The 20,469-nt window shown below is 44.3% G+C and overlaps 1 protein-coding gene across 1 annotated transcript in view; it reads left to right on the top strand.

The window, feature by feature from the left end:
- Positions 1-840: 840 nt before the first annotated feature.
- LOC117507113 (peroxisomal succinyl-coenzyme A thioesterase-like) overlaps positions 841-20,469 on the top strand; it is an 82,902-nt gene continuing 63,273 nt past the window's right edge. Inside the window, exons 1-2 of the mRNA XM_034166884.1 lie at positions 841-1,032; positions 15,000-15,209. Of these exons, the coding sequence (XP_034022775.1) occupies positions 987-1,032; positions 15,000-15,209 (256 nt within the window). The 5' untranslated portion in view covers positions 841-986. The remainder of the gene's footprint in view (positions 1,033-14,999; positions 15,210-20,469) is intronic.

The raw sequence follows: 20,469 nt of genomic DNA, 5'->3' as shown, positions 1-20,469 counted from the left end.
GCAAGCACTGAACTTTAATTTGTACCTCTGTTACTGTGCACGTCCAGACTGCTTGGGGTTTGTAATGGAAATACAGTGCGATCGGACAGGGCATTTTATCCAATCCATTATACAAAATCCTTTATATATGGTGTATTTTACATGGAAAACAATACAAAAAACATTGGGACTTTTTGTCTGGTGACAGCGAATATCTGGTTTATACAATGACGGATTAAGTGAGTTTTACTGTACATGGGACTGAACGATAAATTTACCTCTTAAAACTTTGAAGATGAAGTCGCTTCCATTCCACAAGGATGACTTTATTTTCCCTAATGTTTCTTCTGTTCAGATCTGAAGGGAATCATCTGGAACCCCTTGTTGTGTCTATTTGTGCCTCCCAATGCACAACAACCCCGGCATTTTCAGTGAATAAATAAATAAAATAGCTGGATTTACATGTAGATAGACTAACAGCGAACACTATTTTGGAACCAAGATGGCCCCATGAGTCACGTGACCTTTTTTGTTTTTTTACTCGTCATGTCTCCACTTGTCATAGCGGCTTTGAAAATGCAGAAAAGCTTTTCCAAAGAACGTTAAGACAAAACTCACACCGGTAAGAATCCTCAGTAGTTTGCACGTTGCAAATTTATATATTTATTGCGAGAACAAAGATCGAAAATGGCAAGAAACTTCTTGGTGGATCCGGACAGAACGTCAGATCTGTGCGGAGAAACTGCTGAGAGGAAACTAAAAATAAATCAGCATGTGTTAATCATATCTGCGCTGTGAAGTCCAAACAAATTCCACAGTGTTATTACCGTCCAATAGAAGAAACCGTTTGTAATAACCGGATCCGTTTAAAATGTAACGGCAGCTAGTTTCATATTTACATTTTGTGCAGGTTGGTGTTTGACTTTGAGTCTACTTTTGTGTTGTTGGAGATTAACCACGTGAGACTGACACAGGTTGGACACAGACACGCCAGCACAGAAGACATCATGATCCCATTCTTCAGGAGGATGAAATGTTTGCACCCTGCAGTGGGTAAGAAGTACATTTTAGTTCGTCTTTTGTGTTTCGTTCTGAAATATGCAACATGCATTCTGCATGACAAAAATCCACTGCTGTACTTACATTTGCAGGGATATTTGAAATAATGTCTTATATGTTTATTTATCCAGCAAAAAATTAATTACAGCATTGATTTTATATAAATTGTTCACCATACCTTCAGTTACAATATTAAGATCAGATTTTAATGCTGCTTTCTGCAGTAGTTATTGCTGTTGATCAGATCAGTGGTTTCATAGCAGTGTTGTTGTAAGAGCAAATGTTCAGGAACTCATTGTAAAATCTGACTGTGGTGCTCAAACCTTAGAATGTATATAGGAAACACAGTGTTCATGTAAGAGTCAGCGATTTTGTCAAACTAAAATATTTTGATATGTAACCGCTGTATCGAATGAATAATTGAAAAAGAAATTTAGACATGAAATGCAAAGGGTTTTGGAAAATGATGTTCTGATACGATCACTACATATTTATCAGATTGTTAATTTTTAATGTGTCTTTTATTCATATTTGAACCCTTGCTTTTGCCCTATCCCAAATTTACATCACAACCAACATGTTTGTAGATTGCTAAGATTTTAAATGAATAAGCCTTAATTATTTTCATTTGAAGCAATACACACCCACCCCCCTCACACACACACACACACACACACACACACACACACACACACACACACATATATATATATCATCTTTCCGACTGGATAAGGCCTGTGGCCTCATGTACAAAGCGTGCGTATGCACAAAAACCTGGCGTACGCCTGTCTCCACGTCTGCGTGCAGATGTATCAAAAGTGACTTGAGCGTGGAAATGTGCGGTGCGTCATGCAAAAATCCTGGCTGCCGTACGCACGTTTCTACAGCTATTGTAACATCTCCAACATTTACATGTGACGCAGGGAGCCATTAATAGTGTGAAAACAAGAAGTCATCAGAGTGATGTTGTGCACATCAGAGACACACTGATGAACATTACACACCCACGTACTTGCAATTATGTGGATGGGTATAAAGGCACGAGCAAAGTGATGCGTAAAATGGCACTAACAGTGGCGTTGTTAGAGGACCTTGCAAATGGTGCAATCTGACGTCAGCGTGCATCGGATCATTGTCCTGCTGAAAGATGAACCATCAGCCCAGTCTGAGGTCAAAAGCGCTCTGGAGCAGGTTTTCATCCAGGATGTCTCTGTACATTGCTGCATTCATCTTTCCCTAAATCCTGACTAGTCTCCCAGTTCCTGCCACTGAAAAAAATCCCCACAGTTTGATGCTGCCACCACCTTGCTTCACTGTAGGGATGGTATTGGCTAACCTACAAACATAATGCCTGGCATTCACGCCAAGGATTTTAGTCTTTGTCTCATCAGACCAGAGAATTTTGTTTCTCATGGTCCTTCAGGTGCCTTTTGGCAAACTCCAGGTGGGCTGCCATGTTCCTTTTACTGAGGAGTGGCTTCAGTCTGGCCACTCTACCATACAGGCCTGATTGGTGGATTGCAGCAGGGATGGTTGACCTTTTGTAATGCTCTCCTCTCTCCACAGAGGAATGCTGGATCTTTGACAGAGTGACTGTTGGGTCCTTGGTTACCTCCCTGACTATCACTCAGTTTAGACATGGAGTTAGCTGTAGCAAGAGTCTTGGTGGATCTAAACATTTTCCATTTACAGAAGATGGAGGCCATTGTGCTGATTGGGACCTTTAAAGCAGGTTGTTTTAAAAATGTTATCTGTAGGTAGGTGTGTGCCTTTTCAAATGAAAAGGCACACACCTACCTACAGATAACTTTTCAAATGAAAAGGCACACCCCAGGTGGACTCAGATTAAGCTGTGGAAACATCTCAAGGGTGATCCGTGGAAACATGATCCACCTGAGTTCAATTTTGAGCTTCATGGCAAAGGCTGTGAACACTTACGTATAAGTGATTTATTTATTTATTTTTATTTTTAATAAATTTGCAAAAATCAAAAAAAAAATTCACATTGGCATTATGGGGTATTGTGTGTAGAATTTTAAGGAAACAAAGGAATTTCATCCATTTTGGAATAAGGCTGTAACTGTAACATAATAAACTGGAAAATGTGCAGCACTGTGAATAATTTTGTATACACTGTGCCTGAGTGACAGGCGAGAAGGTTTGATCTGTGCTTGCATCTTGTGCCCTCCTCAGAAACAAACTGTGAGTGTTTGGGGGGAGCAAGGCATTAGTTTTTTGTTTTAACTTTCTGCAGATGTGGGGTTGTTCTCTATTCTTAGTTGCTGTTCTGGCCTCGCTAACAGAGTCAGAGGACGTGCACAGACTTTGAAGGAAAATAACAGGATAAAATGTGGTTGTAAGACTCACAGCAGATGTGTTGCTCTTATTTATTGCATCGTCACCACTCTGTGAGACAATGAGACAGCACCAAACGTTTGAAAGCAGTCAGAACTGCGGCACAAAACAGCGGACTGACATCTTGCCACATCCAACGCTGATATATTGCAAATTCAGGACAGGATTACTGGGGCATGTACCAAACATCTTATATGGGTACTTCAACAATTCTGTGATTTGGTATAGACCCCTAAGTACTCGAGTCCTATTAGTTGAGGAAGTATCAGACTGAAATTTGAACATTTGTCTGTCTATTCCCAGACTCCTCTCAGGTCCACCAAACTAATATGTTGATAACAGACAGCTCTAAGTTGGCCATAAAGGACTTGAGATCAGTGGGGATCAAAAGTCAAAAATTTTGATTTTTAACTTGATTGTCTCGCTAATGTACCACACATATGTAGTTAGACTTTGGAATTGCTCAGGTCCGATCAAATTTACCAATGGTCAAGGTCACTGAGGGCAGAGTGTTGTGGGCTGGGGTGTTTGGCTGGCTTTGTTTTTGTTTTCTGTTTCTCCCACCAGGTGGTATGCATTCAGGACTGAGTGGCTGAGCATTAGGACCTCACCCTGAACACCTGAGGCTTGTTTTTACGTGCAGGTCATCAGGACTCACAGCTGTGGTGTATTCTGTCTTGATCAGAGATTGCTGCATTTAAACCTTGAATGCACAGTGTGTGATTGCCAGAGACTCGACCTTGTGAGCAGACGTATGAGATCGACGTCAGGAGAACAATCTCACCATTACGGACGCAGAGACCGCTCCAGGTTTGATGCCACAGTCTGTGAAGGAGGATTGGGTGAGGTCTCACGCTCTTCAGCACACTTCCTGAGGTAATTTGGTTTTGGTGACTTTTATGAAGTAATGACAGTGGATTTGGTGTCCCTCACACCTTGTGTTATTGAGCTGTCACGTTATGCTAATTGTCTAATCAGCTTCTGCTGCAGTGGAGATTTGAACTGAGTTGTTCCGTGCCTGCAGGGTGAGAAGCTGATATATATTTAAGCCAGGAAGTGTTTGTTGATTGTGTGCACCCTTTTGAGCTGTGTCTCTCTGGTTGGAGAGTGTTGGACTCACCTCATGTTTTCTTTCTTCACAGACTCGGTTTGTCGCGGCCACCTGGGGGGTGTCGGCGGGGTCCCTGGGTCCGAACTGCTGTGGCTCCGGACCGTTTGCGCTGCTGAGAGCGCGCCGTGTTTTCACCTCATCAGACCGCGGACATTTTTGGTTGTTTATCACTGCACTTATTATGATTATTAAATTCTGTTATCTTTTGAACCGTGCTCTGCTTATTTCGTGCTGGGTCCTGTCAAACGCTGGGTCGGTGCTCCGACCGCGTCCGACACATAACAGTAGTCTCTGGCCATTTAACAATGGACCAGCGGAAGCAGAGATGGTGTTTTTGCCGGGAAAGCTGCAGCAGATGTTGGAGTTGATCCGGGATCAGTTGTGGGTGCTCTCCGCCCGGGTTGTGCGCATTGGTGCATGCATGGCGGAGTTCACAGCTTGGGTCGCGTCGCACCCCGCTGTTACGGCTGTAGCCCCGTCTCCTCCCGTGCAGCTGGCTCCGATGCCTGTTGTAGCAGCCCCGGTGGTATTTAGTTTGCACTTTAAGCTGTTTGTTATAACCTGCTGTCATTTACAGCAGTGTGTATTGGTTTTTACTCTGTTACCACGGGGATTTCTTATTTGGCACTTTGGCTCCCTCTGTTGGTGACAGAGTCACATTACCGTTCAGGTTCAAAGAATGGAAAAACGTATTTTCCATCCTTTGCACTTGACGATGTAGGCCAATGTTAGTTTTTTTTTATTGGTCTATTATCTGTTTCTTGTTTTAGTATGAGGTGTTTTTTATCAGGGGTTAATTTGTTGTTTTTTGTGGGTTTTAAAGCACTGTCTGTGGTCTGGTGGAGTTGAAAATGCAGGCTGTCTGGAACATAGTTTGACCCAGGTGACTTTATGTTTGTCTGTTGGTCTTTCTTTTTTTATTTATTTTGGTTTCACCTCCCGGTTTTTTATTTTTTTTTATCCCCTGTCTTCTCCTCTGGCCCCAGCCGTTTGAGCCGTACGTTGTCGGCGTTGCTGGGGTGGTGCAGTTCGGTTATGCTGGGCGTTTCCCAGGTAAGCTCTGCACCCGGGGGGGGGTTTGGGGTATTTTTATTTTTTTTTTTAATTCCCTTTACAACCTCCAGCCTTGGCGCGCCTCTGTGTCGTTTGCCATTGGCGTTGCTGGGGTGGTGCAGTTCGGTTATGCTGGGCGTTTCCCAGGTAACCTCTGCACCCGGGTGGGGGGGGGTTTAGGGGTGTTTTTTGTTAATTCCCTGTTCCACCTCCGGCTTCAGCGCGCCTTTGAGCCGTACGACATCGGCGTAGCTGAGGTTTGGGGCAGTGGAATATACCCGCAGCTGGTGGCTGGTTTAAAAGTCTGAGGGGTGGCGCCGTCTTGTGCCGTACGCCATTACCGCTGTTCCACTCCTCCCGGTTGACTTTTGGGGTATAGTCATGGTTGGTGACACTGGACGTACTTCCAGTTTCCCCTGCGCTGAGGGGGTGGGGTTGGGGTTGTTGTTTGGTTTGTTTGTTTATTTTTCCCCCAGTTTCCGCCCTCAGGGTGTGACTGTGGTGTCCTCTGGGGGGGAAATGACTGTGGGTCCATCTAGCCGTAGACGGCTGGGTCTGTTGTTAGTCATGGGGGGGGGTGTCTCCTGGGGTTTGATGGAACGGTCCTCTGGGAGGCGCTAGGAGCCCCCGTGGGTGACTTTGGATCCCAGAGGGACCTCGGCTGTGGTTATTACTCCTGGAGCTGGCGGGATGTCCTCTGGGGGGTGTTGGTCCCTACATGTCGTCCGGGGGGAGAGGGGGTGTTAGATTTTTCTTTTTTTTGCAAGCTTAAGTTTGGTTTGTGTTTTGTTTTTTCTTTTCTCCTCTTCCCGGGTTTGATGGGACGGTCCTCTGGGGAGGGGGGGGGGGGGTGTTGGTATGGTTGTTTGTGTTTTTCTTGTTTTGTGACTAGGCAGACTCTGAACATGGTCGAAAGAAGGCTGAATGCACAGGTTTATGAACTCCTGGCCAAATCTGTGCAAAGTGAATGACAGAAGCAAGAGTTGACAGAAACGAATGCAAAGATGCAGTCAGAGGTGGAGACGCTAATAGGTCCGCTAAATGAAGCAGTAGGCAAGACCATCAAATTTAACAAAAGATATATCTGCACTGGAGTGTCAGCTGCAGGACATTCAGGAGCTGCTCCAAGAGGAAGTCCAGTAGACACCTTCCTTCTCCATCTGCCTAGGGTAGATGGAGTATGGGGGGTATATTTTGCGGGAGAAGCTGAAAGACGAGAACGAGAGCAAGAAGACTGTAGAGAAGTACGTCTTTGTTCTCTAGACTCAGCTGGCTGAAGAAAGACAAAGGCAGGATAGAACGCCCTTGTCAGTAGAGGGGACTGAAGAGGGCCTCAAAGGAGCCCAGTGGGAATTTGGACGGTGTTCAGTGGCAGCTGGAGTAGAAAAGTTCAGCCTATGGACAAACTGGATAAGATAGAGATCCGTTTGCAGCAAGAGAAATGGATGACCTCTTGGTGGCACCAGGACCACCTTCGGCAGATCGTCTCCAATCTGGAGAGGAAGCAAAAAAAAAAAAAGTCTGACCAGATGTGGGCCAAAGAGAAACGTATTGCTACTCTACATGCAGAGGAGTATGATCGTGCCGAAGCGGAGGCCAGGGAGGAGACAAAAGTGTTGACCCTGGCAAGAGAGTTAAAGACTCTTACAGACCTGAAAGATGAACTTGACCGATTTAATAAAGTGCTCAAGATCGAGACGGATGACTTCGGAAAGAGTTCATAGTTTGAAGAGGTCCAACCGTGCCATGGAGCAGCGACTGGAGGAGATGAAGATTCAGCTGGAGGATGTATATAGGTAATGTTTCCAGGCCCACTCTGCCAAGAAGAAACGGGAGCTGGATCTGGGAGGGCTTGAAGGCCATCTTGAAGATGCTACTGAAAATCGCGATAATGTCTTATAGCACTTGAAGAAACTGCAGGCCCGAATGAAAGACCAGATGAGAGGACTGGAAGAGCTGTGAATGTTCGGGGATGAAGCAGTTAATAATGCTAAAGACAGTGATAAGAAGCTTAAAGCCATGGAGGGAGACATGTTACACATCCAGGAGGAGCTGTCTGCTGCAGACAGGCTCAGGGAGTGAAAGGATGAGATCTATAGTCTCAACACAGTTCCCTGTTGGCAGAGAAGAGGCGGCTGGAAGCTCGTATCATCCAGCTGAAGGAAAAACTAGAAGAGAGGCTCAACATTGAGAGGGTCAATGACCGCATGATGAAATTCACATGAGGTTGAGCAGCTGACGACGGAGCTGTCTTCAGAGCACAGTAACGCTCGGCTCTTGGAGACAGGCTTTCCCAGCTGGATCGTCAGCACACGGAGCTGAGACTGAAGCTGCAGGAGGTGTTTTTTTTTTTTGCTCCCAGCCGACATTCCAGCCATGGTCCCTGGAGGGGGGTGTTTTTCCTGGCCCAGGTTCGTGTGGTCGCCGGGAGGCTTCCCGTGAGGGTGGGGTACTGTTGTGGGCTGGGGTGTTTGGCTGGCTTTGTTTTTGTTTTCTGTTTCTCCCACCAGGTGGTATGCATTCAGGACTGAGTGGCTGAGCATTAGGACCTCACCCTGAACACCTGAGGCTTGTTTTTACATGCAGGTCATCAGGACTCACAGCTGTGGTGTATTCTGTCTTGATCAGAGATTGCTGCATTTAAACCTTGAATGCACAGTGTGTGATTGCCAGAGACTCGACCTTGTGAGCAGACATGTGAGATCGACGTCAGGAGAACAATCTCACCATTACGGACGCAGAGACCGCTCCAGGTTTGACGCCACAGTCTGTGAAGGAGGATTGGGTGAGGTCTCACGCTCTTCAGCACACTTCCTGAGGTAATTTGGTTTTGGTGACTTTTATGAAGTAATGACAGTGGATTTGGTGTCCCTCACACCTTGTGTTATTGAGCTGTCACGTTATGCTAATTGTCTAATCAGCTTCTGCTGCAGTGGAGATTTGAACTGAGTTGTTCCGTGCCTGCAGGGTGAGAAGCTGATATATATTTAAGCCAGGAAGTGTTTGCTGATTGTGTGCACCCTTTTGAGCTGTGTCTCTCTGGGTGGAGAGTGTTGGACTCACCTCATGTTTTCTTTCTTCACAGACTCGGTTTGTCGCGGCCACCTGGGGGGTGTCGGCGGGGTCCCTGGGTCCGAACTGCTGTGGCTCCGGACCGTTTGCGCTGCTGAGAGCGCGCCGTGTTTTCACCTCACCAGACCGCGGACATTTTTGGTTGTTTATCACTGCACTTATTATGATTATTAAATTCTGTTATCTTTTGAACCGTGCTCTGCTTATTTCGTGCTGGGTACTGTCAAACGCTGGGTCGGTGCTCCGACCACGTCCGACACATAACACAGAGGTCAAAAATGTCTCTTTTTTCCACTCCAATTTGCACAAAATTCAGCACATACGAGGTCTGTTAGAAAAATAACGGACCTTTTTATTTTTTGCAAAAACTATATGGATTTGAATCATGTGTGATTGCATCAGCCAAGCTTGAACCTTTGTGCGCATGCGTGAGTTTTTTCACGCCTATTGGTTGCGTCATTCGCCTGTGAGCATGCCTTGTGGGAGGAGTGGTCCAGCCCCCTTGTCAGATTTTCATTGTCAGGAAATTGGCTGATCGACTGCTGCTTTGCTTCATCAAAATTTTTGCAGAAAGTGTGAGAGACAGCCAAGTGGAAACCATTTGGAAAATTCAGATGGCTTTCGGTGAAGATCTTATGGGGATCACACAGATTAAGGACAATTACAACTGGATTAAAGACGGCCCACAGCGACGGATGGCGTGCCGCACACCAAGCGGCGATCGACAGGCTCAAACGACCAGATCATTTTGAAAGTGAACGCTTTGTTGATCCGGGATGTCGTCTGACTACCAGAGAAATGGCAAGACAGCTGGACATAGCACTTTTTCGGCACATTCCACTGTTACAGGAGTTTTTGTAATGGAAAGAGGAGTGGAGAAATTCGCCACGGAGCTGCTCATGGCGCGGGACAAAAGCACCTCTGTGTTGGTCTCACAGGACAAGCCCTAAAATGCCCAGCTCTTGCACCATTTGGAAAATTCAGACGGCTTTCGGTGGCTTTTCAGTCGTGTGACTATCCGAGAAATTGTGGATGGGCTGGACATGCCACAACATGTCCTGTGAGGCTTCATCATGGCGTTGCTTTTTGTTCTGTGCTCTGCGCCTCCGTCCCGACGCGCGAATCCCTCTGCACGTCTTTTCATGACAAAAAACTCCTGTAACAGTGGAATGTGCCGTTCATTTCCAAAGTAAACGCTTTGTTGATCCGGGACGTCGTCTGACTACCACAGAAATGGCAAGAGTTTGACATCAGCACTTTTTCGGCATGAATCCCTCTGCACGTCTTTTCATGCTGAAAAAGTGCTGATGTCAAACTCTTGCCATTTCTGTGGTAGTCAGACGACGTCCCGGATCAACAAAGAGGGATTCGCGCGTCGGGACGGAGGCGCAGAGCACAGAACAAAAAGCAATGCCGTGATGAAGCCTCACAGGACATGTTGTGGCATGTCCAGCCCATCCACAATTTCTCGGATAGTCACACGACTGAAAAGCCACCGAAAGCCGTCTGAATTTTCCGATTGGTGCAAGAGCTGGGCATGTTAGGGCTTGTCCTGTGAGACCAACACGGAGGCGCTTTCGTCCCGCGCCATGAGCGGCTCCGTGAGGAATTTCTCCACTCCTCTTTCCATTACAAAAACTCCTGTAACAGTGGAATGTGCCGAAAAAGTGCTATGTCCAGCTGTCTTGTCATTTCTCTGGTACGCAGACGACATCCCGGATCAACAAAGCGTTCACTTTCAAAATGATCTGGTCGTTTGAGCCTGTCGATCGCCGCTCGGTGCGCGGCGTGCCATCCGCCGCTGTGGGCTGCAGGATTCGATTTTAGCGGTTACCCGAGAACCCGTGGCACCCTACTTTGGGGGCGGGCACCACACAACTCTTTAGACTTGCATTCCCGACTGGAATCCACCTTTTTTTATTTCATTCATTCATTCATTTCAAATTTGGACAAAATTTGAAATGAATGACTTTCTGAGACCGACACATACACACAAAACGTCATCAAAAAATGTTCTTCTCCTCTGTTTGTAATGCCGCGTTTTATTATACACAGATCAAATGGAGCGTTTTTGAGGGAAGAGCAAACAGTAGCCAGCGGAGAGTTTTTTTTTTATTTCTCTACGTGTGCGCGCGAGCAAATCATCCGTGAAGATTATTTTATTTATTAACTACACAGATGTATAATAAAAGCAAATGGTGACTGGTTTATAAACACAATTATGACAGAGTTTTTGAGGGAAGAGCTGCCTTAGATTCTGAGCTTAATTCTGATTCTGAGGAAGAACACCTTGAAGTGCTGCAGAGAATGGCAGATGACCATGATGACTGATAATAGATTTTCTGTAATCACAAGTGTAATCAACACTCATGGCAGCCATGATTGTTAATGGGCTGGATGTTTAATAAAACATCCGCAGCTGAGATGACCCTATGCCAATCTGCCTGTGCATATTGGCATGGGGTCATCTCAGCTTCTGACAAGGTTAGAAAATTTCGAAATTTCAGAAAATATTACTCCAAAAACACAAAAATTCCCTTCCATAATTTCATCCTGTCTGATGAAGGGCGAGGCCCGAAACGTCACCTTTGGTGTGTTATTAAAGGCTTGTTTGGGAGCTAACTGGCTGTGCGGATCTCTTTCGTTTTTTGTTCTTCCATAATTTCACCCCAAATCTGCCCCAGATATCACCAGAATGCACAATTTGCATCCTTTTATATCAAAATTTTGTGGGGGGCATGCCCCCAGACCCCCCCTAGTTGCTTTGCCGCTATGCTGCGTAGCGGTAGGTTTGGTACCGAACTTTTCTGAGGGGCACCAAACTTTTCACATTTTGGTGCCCTTAAGGCACACAACTATTTATTCTAAAAGGCAAACCCTGGTGGGCCGTCTTTAATCCAGTTGTAATTGTCCTTAATCTCTGTGATCCCCATAAGATCTTCACCGAAAGCCATCTGAATTTTCCAAATGGTTTCCACTTGGCTGTCTCTCACACTTTCTGAAAAAATTTTGATGAAGCAAAGCAGCAGTCGATCAGCCAATTTCCTGACTATGAAAATCCGACGAGGGGGCTGGACCACTCCTCCCACAAGGCGTGCTCACAGGCGAATGACGCAACCGACAGGCATGAAAAAACTCACGCATGCGCACGAAGCTTCAAGCTTGGCTGATGCAATCACACATGATTCAAATCCGTATAGTTTTTGCAAAAAATAAAAAGGTCCGTTACTTTTCTAACAGACCTCGTATCTGCAGTTGACTTCTGGAATTTCACAGACAAGATCAGTTTACTTAGTCCTTGAAAATGTATTTTTCGGACAATTATGATGTTCATTCATTTTCTAAACACATTTATTCCAATTAGGGGTCACCGTCAGGGGAAGCCTATCCCAGCGGTCACTGGGAGTGAGGCAGGGTACTTACTTTGACAGGACTTCAGTCTGTCACAGGGTCGCATATAGACAGACAAACACAGTCACATCCGCACGCACATCTCCAGCCAATTTAACATCTCCAGTTCACCTAACCTAGTGGTTGTGGGAGGAAGCCGAAGCACCCAGAGGGAACCCACGCAAGCACGGCTAGGATATGATTTGATGATTTAATTACAAATTATTTACTGATTGATAAAAGCTTCACAGCGTCTCTCTGTTGATTGTGGCGATGCCCTGAAAAATGTTTTTCAGGCAGTATTTGTGATGACACTGACCTTTGACCAGTCTACCCCAAACGTTAATCTTCTGTCATTCACCCAAGGACTTTTCCTACCAAGTTTAGTAATAATACTGTTTTGAAGTTATTTTGTAAACAGAAGGACATACAAGCGGGAATGCAGGGTACTGGGCACAAAGGAGTTTGAGCAAATCTGTGTTCAGTCTTTAATTTTCATATGTTAATATTAGGACACTTCATAGGTGTAGGAGGTGGGTTCTATTTGGGGGGGCGAAACTAAATTTGCCCGAATTTCAGAAACCCCCAGCGGGTTTCTGAAATTCGCAGCTCCTAAAACCATTACATTATAAATACAGTATATATTACTTTTACACAATTATCCTTTATTGACCGAGTTTCATTCATGAAGTCAGTGGGGTGTGTAAGTGAAGAGTTAATGGTCCATGTCCTCGGACGACAGGCACGGGCAGGAAACATACACCTGTTTATCAACCAAATGTCAGGGACAAAATGACAAGAATAACCAAAACCACTTACTTATGGAAGGAAATACTGTGTCCCTTGGTCCTCCGTTTGTGAGATTGCCAACATGCACAGCTTTCCGGCATATTCCACCTGTTTCTTGACGAGACTAATTGAACTTCTATGCGTGCTGCCTCCTAACTTGCCCGGAATTAAAATGGCAACCACGCCTCCTTGACGGGACATGGCTCAGTGCAAGTGCGGCCTCTCGTACTCATATACAGTGGGGAAAATAAATATTTGAACCCCTGTCAGTTTTGCACGTTTTCCCACCTACAAAGAATGGAGAGGTCTAATTTTTTATCGTAGGCACACTTCAACTGTGAGAGATAGAATCTAAAAAAAATCCAGAAAATCACATTGTATGATTTTTAAATAATTATTTTGCATTTTATTACATAAAATAAGTATTTGACCCCCTAGAAAAACAGAGCTTAACAATTGGTACAGAAACATTTGTCTGCCATTACAGAGGTCAGACGTTTCCTGTAGTTCTTGACCAGGTTTTCACACACTGCAACAGGGATTTTGGTCCACTCCTCCAACACATCTCCGAATCTTTCAGGTTTGGAGTTTCAGCTCCCTTCAAAGATTTTCTATTGAGTTCAGGTCTGGGGACTGGCCAGGCCACTCCAGGACCTTGAAATGCTTCTTACGGAGCCCCTCCTTAGTTGCCCTGGCTGTGTGTTTGGGGTCATTGTCATGCTGGAAGACCCAGCTATGACCCACCTTCAGTGCTCTTACTGAGGGAAGGAGGTTGTTTGCCAAAATCTTGCAATACATGACCCCATCCATCCTCCCTTCAATACGGTGCAGTCGTCCTGTCCCCTTTGCAGAAGATCACCCCCAGAGTATGATGTTTCCACCCCCATGCTTCATGGTTGGGATGGTTTTCTTGGGGTTGTTCTCATCCTCTAAACATGGTAAGTGGAGTTGATTCCAAAAAGGTCTATTTTGGTCTCATCTGACCACATGACCTTCTCCCATGCCTTCTCTGGATCATCCAGATGGTCACTGGTGAACTTCAAATGGGCCTGGAAATGTGCTGGCTTGAGCAGGTGGACCTTGCTGCCCTGAAGGATTTTAAACCATGACAGCATCATGTGTTATTAATGTAATCTTTGTGACTGTGGTCACAGCTCTCTTCAGGGCATTGACCAGGTCCTCCTGTGTAGTTCTGAGCTTTCTCAGAATCATCCTTACCCCACAAAGTGAGATCTTGCATGGAATCCCAGACCGAGGGAGATTGACAGTCATCTTGTTTCTTCCACTTTCTAATAAATAATCATAACAGTTGTTGTCTTCTACCAAGCTGCTTGCCTATTGTCCTGTAGTCCATCCCAGCCTTGTGCAGGTCTACAGTTTTGTCCCTGGTGTCCTTAGACAGCTCTTTGATCTTGGCTATGGTGGACAGGTTGGAGTGTGATTGATTGAGTGTGTGAACAGGTGTCTTTTATACAGTTAACAAGTTCAAACAGGTGCAATTAATACAGGTAAAGAGTGCAGAATAAGAGGGCTTCTTAAAGAAAAATGAACAGGTCTGTGAGAGCCAGAATTCTTGCTGGTTGGTAGGGGGTCAAATACGTATTTTATGCAATAAAATGCAAATTAATTATTTTAAAATCATACAATGTGATTTTCTGGATTTTTTTTTAGATTCTGTCTCTCACAGTTGAATTACACCTACGATAAAAATTACAGACCTCTCCATTCTTTGTAGGTGGGAAAACCTGCAAAACTGACAGGGGGCAAATACTTATTTTCCCCACTGTATATAACCTCTTTGGTTGGTCCACAGGTGGCCCTTAGTTCTCTTACTCTCCACCAGTAGGCAGCACTGCTTGGGCTTTGGACTTGAAGGAGTGGGCTTCATGCTGGCATTTACAACCCTAAACCCTGGCAGATTCTATGGAGTTGAAGACATCTGTTCTACTACACTGATGATGGTCACCACCCTTTGAGTAAAATTTCATCAATTTTTTTTTCTTGGCCTTTGGAATATTTTTTAGACATAAACATATTTTCCTTAACATGGCCCATGCCCGAATTTCCCAGCCCATCTGCCCGAATTTGAGCATTTTGCCGAGCCCCCCCCACCTCCTACGCCTATGGGACATTTAAATACCAGAGTCATCTCTAAAGAACTTGCCTTCAAAAGTATTTTTTCTCTGTGTAGGTGCAGTTCGAAGGAGCAGCAGATACAGACCAGCCCCCCTGTTAACAGCCAGTCCAGTTCGTGCCCTCATAGACGATCCAGTCTGTATTGGAGGGAAATTCTTGCCCCCACACTGGCCGGTGACAGTGCGTGCACTAATGCATAGTGATGGTGGTGACCTATGGGAGTCATTCGCCCACTATAATACAGATGCAGAAGGCACCATCAACTGTGAGTTTTGTTGTGTGTAGTGTCATGATACTGTAATATTTGTATGATCCATCCAGCTATCCTATTCCTGAACCTGCTTATTCCAGTTAACGGTCACAGGGGTGCTGGACCAGTTCCCAGCGATTGTACTCTGGACAAGCTGCCAGTCTATCACAGATATTTCTATTAACAATTATAATGTGATAGAAGGGAACACCTATAAGTAGATTACACAAATCAAATTGATTTTACAGCCTCAACAGAACATGAATCATCATCATAATGATGAGATTTTTCCCTGAATTCCCAGAAATCAAATGTTTCCAGGTTATATTTTTATTCTCCTTGGGTGCATCGAATTTAGTTTGTAGTCTGCTTTCATAATGTATAGGCCCCAGACCCATATTCTGAAATATGAGGTGAATTTGGGGAGTTTCTAACTTGGCAAACTGTGCACATAACATTCTGATTGTTGATGACATCAACATTCATATGAATAAGCCTTCTGACCCCCTCTGCAAATCATTTATGGACATTATGGATCCATTAGGATTCCAGCATTGTATTCAGGGTTAGATACACATCATTGGAAATACCCTGGATTTGGTCCTCGTGTGCGGTATCATTTTCACAGATATTGACATCATGTCTCTTGTGTCAGTGGTCTCCAATCACACACTTATTGCTCCGTCTTGCTCCAGTTAAAAAAAAAAAAAAGTGTGCCATGGTCACTGCTGTATCACAGTATTATGTTCGAAGCCATATATATTGATTTATAACAGAAAACTGTCAAAGGGGAGAATAAATATAAATATAAGTGTAAAGATGATTGAATATATCAGAGCAGTAAATTAATCAGTGCGTGTGAACGCGCGCTCTTTATATAATCATTTTGATTCATCTACCTGTTGCCACATGTACAGAAGGACTGGATTATCATTCCTACACTCATATTGTTATATTTAATACAAAATCATAAGTGCATGCAGAAGCTGCTGCTGCTGCTAATGCTGCATTCAATTACTGTCGGAAATTACACAACTTTTTTGTTGTTTCAAATTCAACAGTTGCTTGTGGCAGAATAATTAATTATATCCACACAAAAGATTATTTCTGGCCTATGTAAGGTGCCTGAGCACATTGAAACTGACCCCCCCCCCACACAGAAAAAAAAAATCCAAGCAAGCAGGCTGAGTTTGCCTTGTAATTTCCAACGGTACATGAAGCAGCAGCAGCCTCAGCGCTCAGAAACGGGCTTCTGCACTGTGTGAAAACATTCAGCTGCTCCAGCAAAGTCAAATTAAACAATAACGTTACAAAAACTAAACAAACAATTAAAAAACGTCAAGAACGACAGCAAAACGAAACATAGATGAATTGAGGTTTTCGTCTCCCTTCGTTCAAATTTTTCAAAATCCTGACGAAGTGCCAGCTGCAGGAACGAAGCTGCGCGAAGGTTAAACAATGCCAATGAAAGTCCAGATTTCTTGTTTCGTCAGGGCTTCGTTACCCTTTGTTAAGTGCCGTGTGACTGGGCCATAACCTTGCCAACCCCCAGAGCAAGCACACAGGCGACAGTGGTAAGGACAAACTCCCTTTGATGATTTGAGGAAGAAACCTCAAGCAGACCAGACTCAAAGGGGTGACCCTCTGCTACTGATACAATTGACAGTGCAAATATAGAGGAAATTTTGGGAGTCCATGCTGGTGTACAAGACAGGAAGTTTGCAGAAGACACCCACTCCCACTTCTGGATGGAGCTGCACCTAAAACAGAGAGAGAGAGAAAGAGGGAGAGAGAGAAAAAACAATCAGGTGGCAGAAAGGCAACAAATACAGTATAATTTGTCAGCATTAAGCAACAAGAAAAACAGAAGAAATACAAAGGTGATCGCCAGCCACTAGCCCTGAGTGTCACTAAAAATCCCAGACTTTAGATAAAGTTTAGGCTGCAACCTGCTCTGTTTACTAATAAAATGAATTTAAAAGGGTAGGACGCATGCTAGCCATACAAAAGGGAAAATTAGTGCGTCTTAAGTCTGGACTTGAAAGTTTTTACAGAATCTGACTGTTTTATCGATGTAGGGAGACCATTCCACAAAACAAGTGCACAATAAGAGAAAGCTCGGTGGTCCGCAGACTTTTTATTCACCCGAGGGGCACAAAGTAGCCCTGCGCCCTGGGAACACAGAAGCCGGGCCGGTACGTAGGGCTTGACTCGGTCACCTACACACAAGGTCCCCCTGCTCAAGCCAGCACATGTCCAGGCCCATTTGAAGTTCACTAGTGACCATCTGGATGATCCAGAGGAGGCATGGGAGAAGGTCATGTGGTCAGATGAGACCAAAATTGAGCACTTTGGTATAAGCTCCACTTGCTGTGTTTGGAGGATGAGAACAACCCCGAGAACACCATCCCAACCATGAAGTATGGGGGTGGAAACATCATGGACAGGACGACTGCACTGTATTGAAGGGAGGATCGATGGTGTCATATATTGCAAGATTTTGGGAAACAACCTCCTTCTCTCGGTAAGAGCATTGAAGATGGCCTTCCAGCATGACAATGACTCAAAACATACAGCCAGGGCAACTAAGGAGTGGCTCCATAAGAAGCATTTCAAGGTCCTGGAGTGGCCTGTCCAGTCTCTGTCTCTCTCCAGTCAGATCTGGAGAAGATCTGTATGGAGGAGTGGACCAAAATCCCTGCTGCAGTGTGTGCAAACTTGGCCAAGAACTACAGGAAACATCTGACCGCTGTAATTGCAAACATAGGTTTTTGTACCAAATATTAAGGTCTGTTTGTCTGTTGTATCAAATACTTATTTCATGCTGGAAGTGGCAGAGCTGAAGATGTTGTGATTGTCTTTGGGAGTGACAAGAATGAACAGGAGTGACAATAAACATATCAGAGGGACATCTCAGGTGGGACGGTTTGAAGCCAAAGTGAGATTGAGATGGTTTGGACATGTGCAGTGGAGGGACCCAGGTAGGGTTGCCAACCGTCCCTTGAAAAACGGAATCGTCCCTTATTTGGAAATAAAAGTGTGCGTTCCGTATTGACCTGAAACGGGACGCAGTTTGTCCCGTATTTCTGTGAGAATCAAAAAGTCTGGCGCTTTATATGGAAACTTACGGTAAATTTGATCCCAGCCTCTCTCCTGTTCTTCACCAATGAGCTGACAGACACGAGTTGACGATACAGAATCACTCTTATCTCATTGGTCGAGGGACATCTGCTCGCAAGAAGATCCCGGACGAGAATCATGAGCCGACGACGGTCGTCGGACGACCATAGCAGCATGGCTGATACCGACACCGACACTGGCACTGCAGATATGCCTACGAACAGCAATGTCTGTAACGTCGTTACTCCTCCTCGAAAAAAACAAAAAACCAAAAAGAAAGCAAAAATAATGCAAATGGGGAAAAGGTGCGCGACAACAGCTATAAGTATTGTAAGTATTGTTTACTTTTTCAGTACAAGAGCCTTAATGTAATTATACTCAACAAAAATATAAACGCAACACTTTTGGTTTTGCTCCCATTTTGTATGAGATGAACTCAAAGATCTAAAACCTTTTCCACATACACAATATCACCATTTCCCTCAAATACTGCTCACAAACCAGTCTAAATCTGTGATAGTGAGCACTTCTCCTTTGCTGAGATAATCCATCCCACCTCACAGATGTGCCATATCAAGATGCTGATTAGACACCATGATTAGTGCACAGGTGTGCCTTAGACTGCCCACAATAAAAGGCCACTCTGAAAGGTGCAGTTTTGTTTTACTGGGGGGGGATACCAGTCAGTATCTGGTGTGACCACCATTTGCCTCATGCAGTGCAACACATCTCCTTCGCATAGAGTTGATCAGGTTGTCAATTGTGGCCTGTGGAATGTTGGTCCACTCCTCTTCAATGGCTGTGTGAAGTTGCAACGATGAACTGGAGTCAGGTCGAGACCCCGATGAGGACGACGAGCATGCAGATGAGCTTCCCTGAGACGGTTTCTGACAGTTTGTGCAGAAATTCTTTGGTTATGCAAACCGATTGTTTCAGCAGCTCTCCGAGTGGCTGGTCTCAGACGATCTTGGAGGTGAACATGCTGGATGTGGAGGTCCTGGGCTGGTGTGGTTACATGTGGTCTGCAGTTGTGAGGCTGGTTGGATGTACTGCCAAATTCTCTGAAACGCCTTTGGAGACGGCTTATGGTAGAGAAATGAACATTCAATACACGAGCAACAGCTCTGGTTGACATTCCTGCTGTCAGCATGCCAATTGCACGCTCCCTCAAATCTTGCGACATCTGTGGCATTGTGTTGTGTGATAAAACTGCACCTTTCAGAGTGGCTTTTTATTGTGGGCAGTCTAAGGCACACCTGTGCACTAATCATGGTGTCTAATCAGCATCTTGATATGGCACACCTGTGAGGTGGGATGGATTATCTCAGCAAAGGAGAAGTGCTCACTATCACAGATTTAGACTGGTTTGTGAGCAGTATTTGAGGGAAATGGTGATATTGTGTATGTGGAAAAAGTTTTATATCTTTGAGTTCATGTCATACAAAATGGGAGCAAAACCAAAAGTGTTGCGTTTATATTTTTGTTGAGTATGTAAAACAAATGTCTATTTTAAAGTCGTTATGCCGCAATTTAATGTCAATATACTGAGACTATAACTCAGCACCATAAGTTCTTTTCATTAAGCTGCATTCACATGCGGAAACAAAAATGTTTAAATATATTTATGTCTATATATATATATATATATATATATACTTGCAGCTGTTGTTTAATATGATATATACATGGTGGTCACAGGAGGCATTTAAATTTTAACAGTGTGGTTGGAGGGGATGGAGGAGGTACTTTTTACCCTGACTGAGGGTCAAAAGTCATAAATTCTGAATGGCTTTATATCTACTTGTAATAAAATGTTAGTAAAAATCATATATATGTTGTTGTCATTAAAAGACTAGCAGTAATATTACAGTGGAAAAAGCAGCAAGGTAAATGAGCACAATGGCAAGGCATACTTCAGATTTATATTTTAATACATAAGGATTTTTTTATCCAGACATGTATGGGTTCGATAGACCTTTTAATTAGCATGAATACAACTTACAAGGCTTCATTTATAAAAATCCATCGAGAATTATGATGACAGGAAAAAAAAAATCACAGTAAATGAACAGAATGGAATATTTTCCACAAATTTCCACACTTTACATAAAACATTTTTTTCTACCTAGACATGTATGGGTTCATTAGAAAGAGC

Source organism: Thalassophryne amazonica, chromosome 3 (assembly GCF_902500255.1).
Source record: "Thalassophryne amazonica chromosome 3, fThaAma1.1, whole genome shotgun sequence".
Taxonomy (NCBI): domain Eukaryota; kingdom Metazoa; phylum Chordata; class Actinopteri; order Batrachoidiformes; family Batrachoididae; genus Thalassophryne; species Thalassophryne amazonica.
The sequence above is the reverse complement of the archived record's forward strand: the minus strand, read 5'-3'. Positions and strand labels throughout refer to the sequence as shown.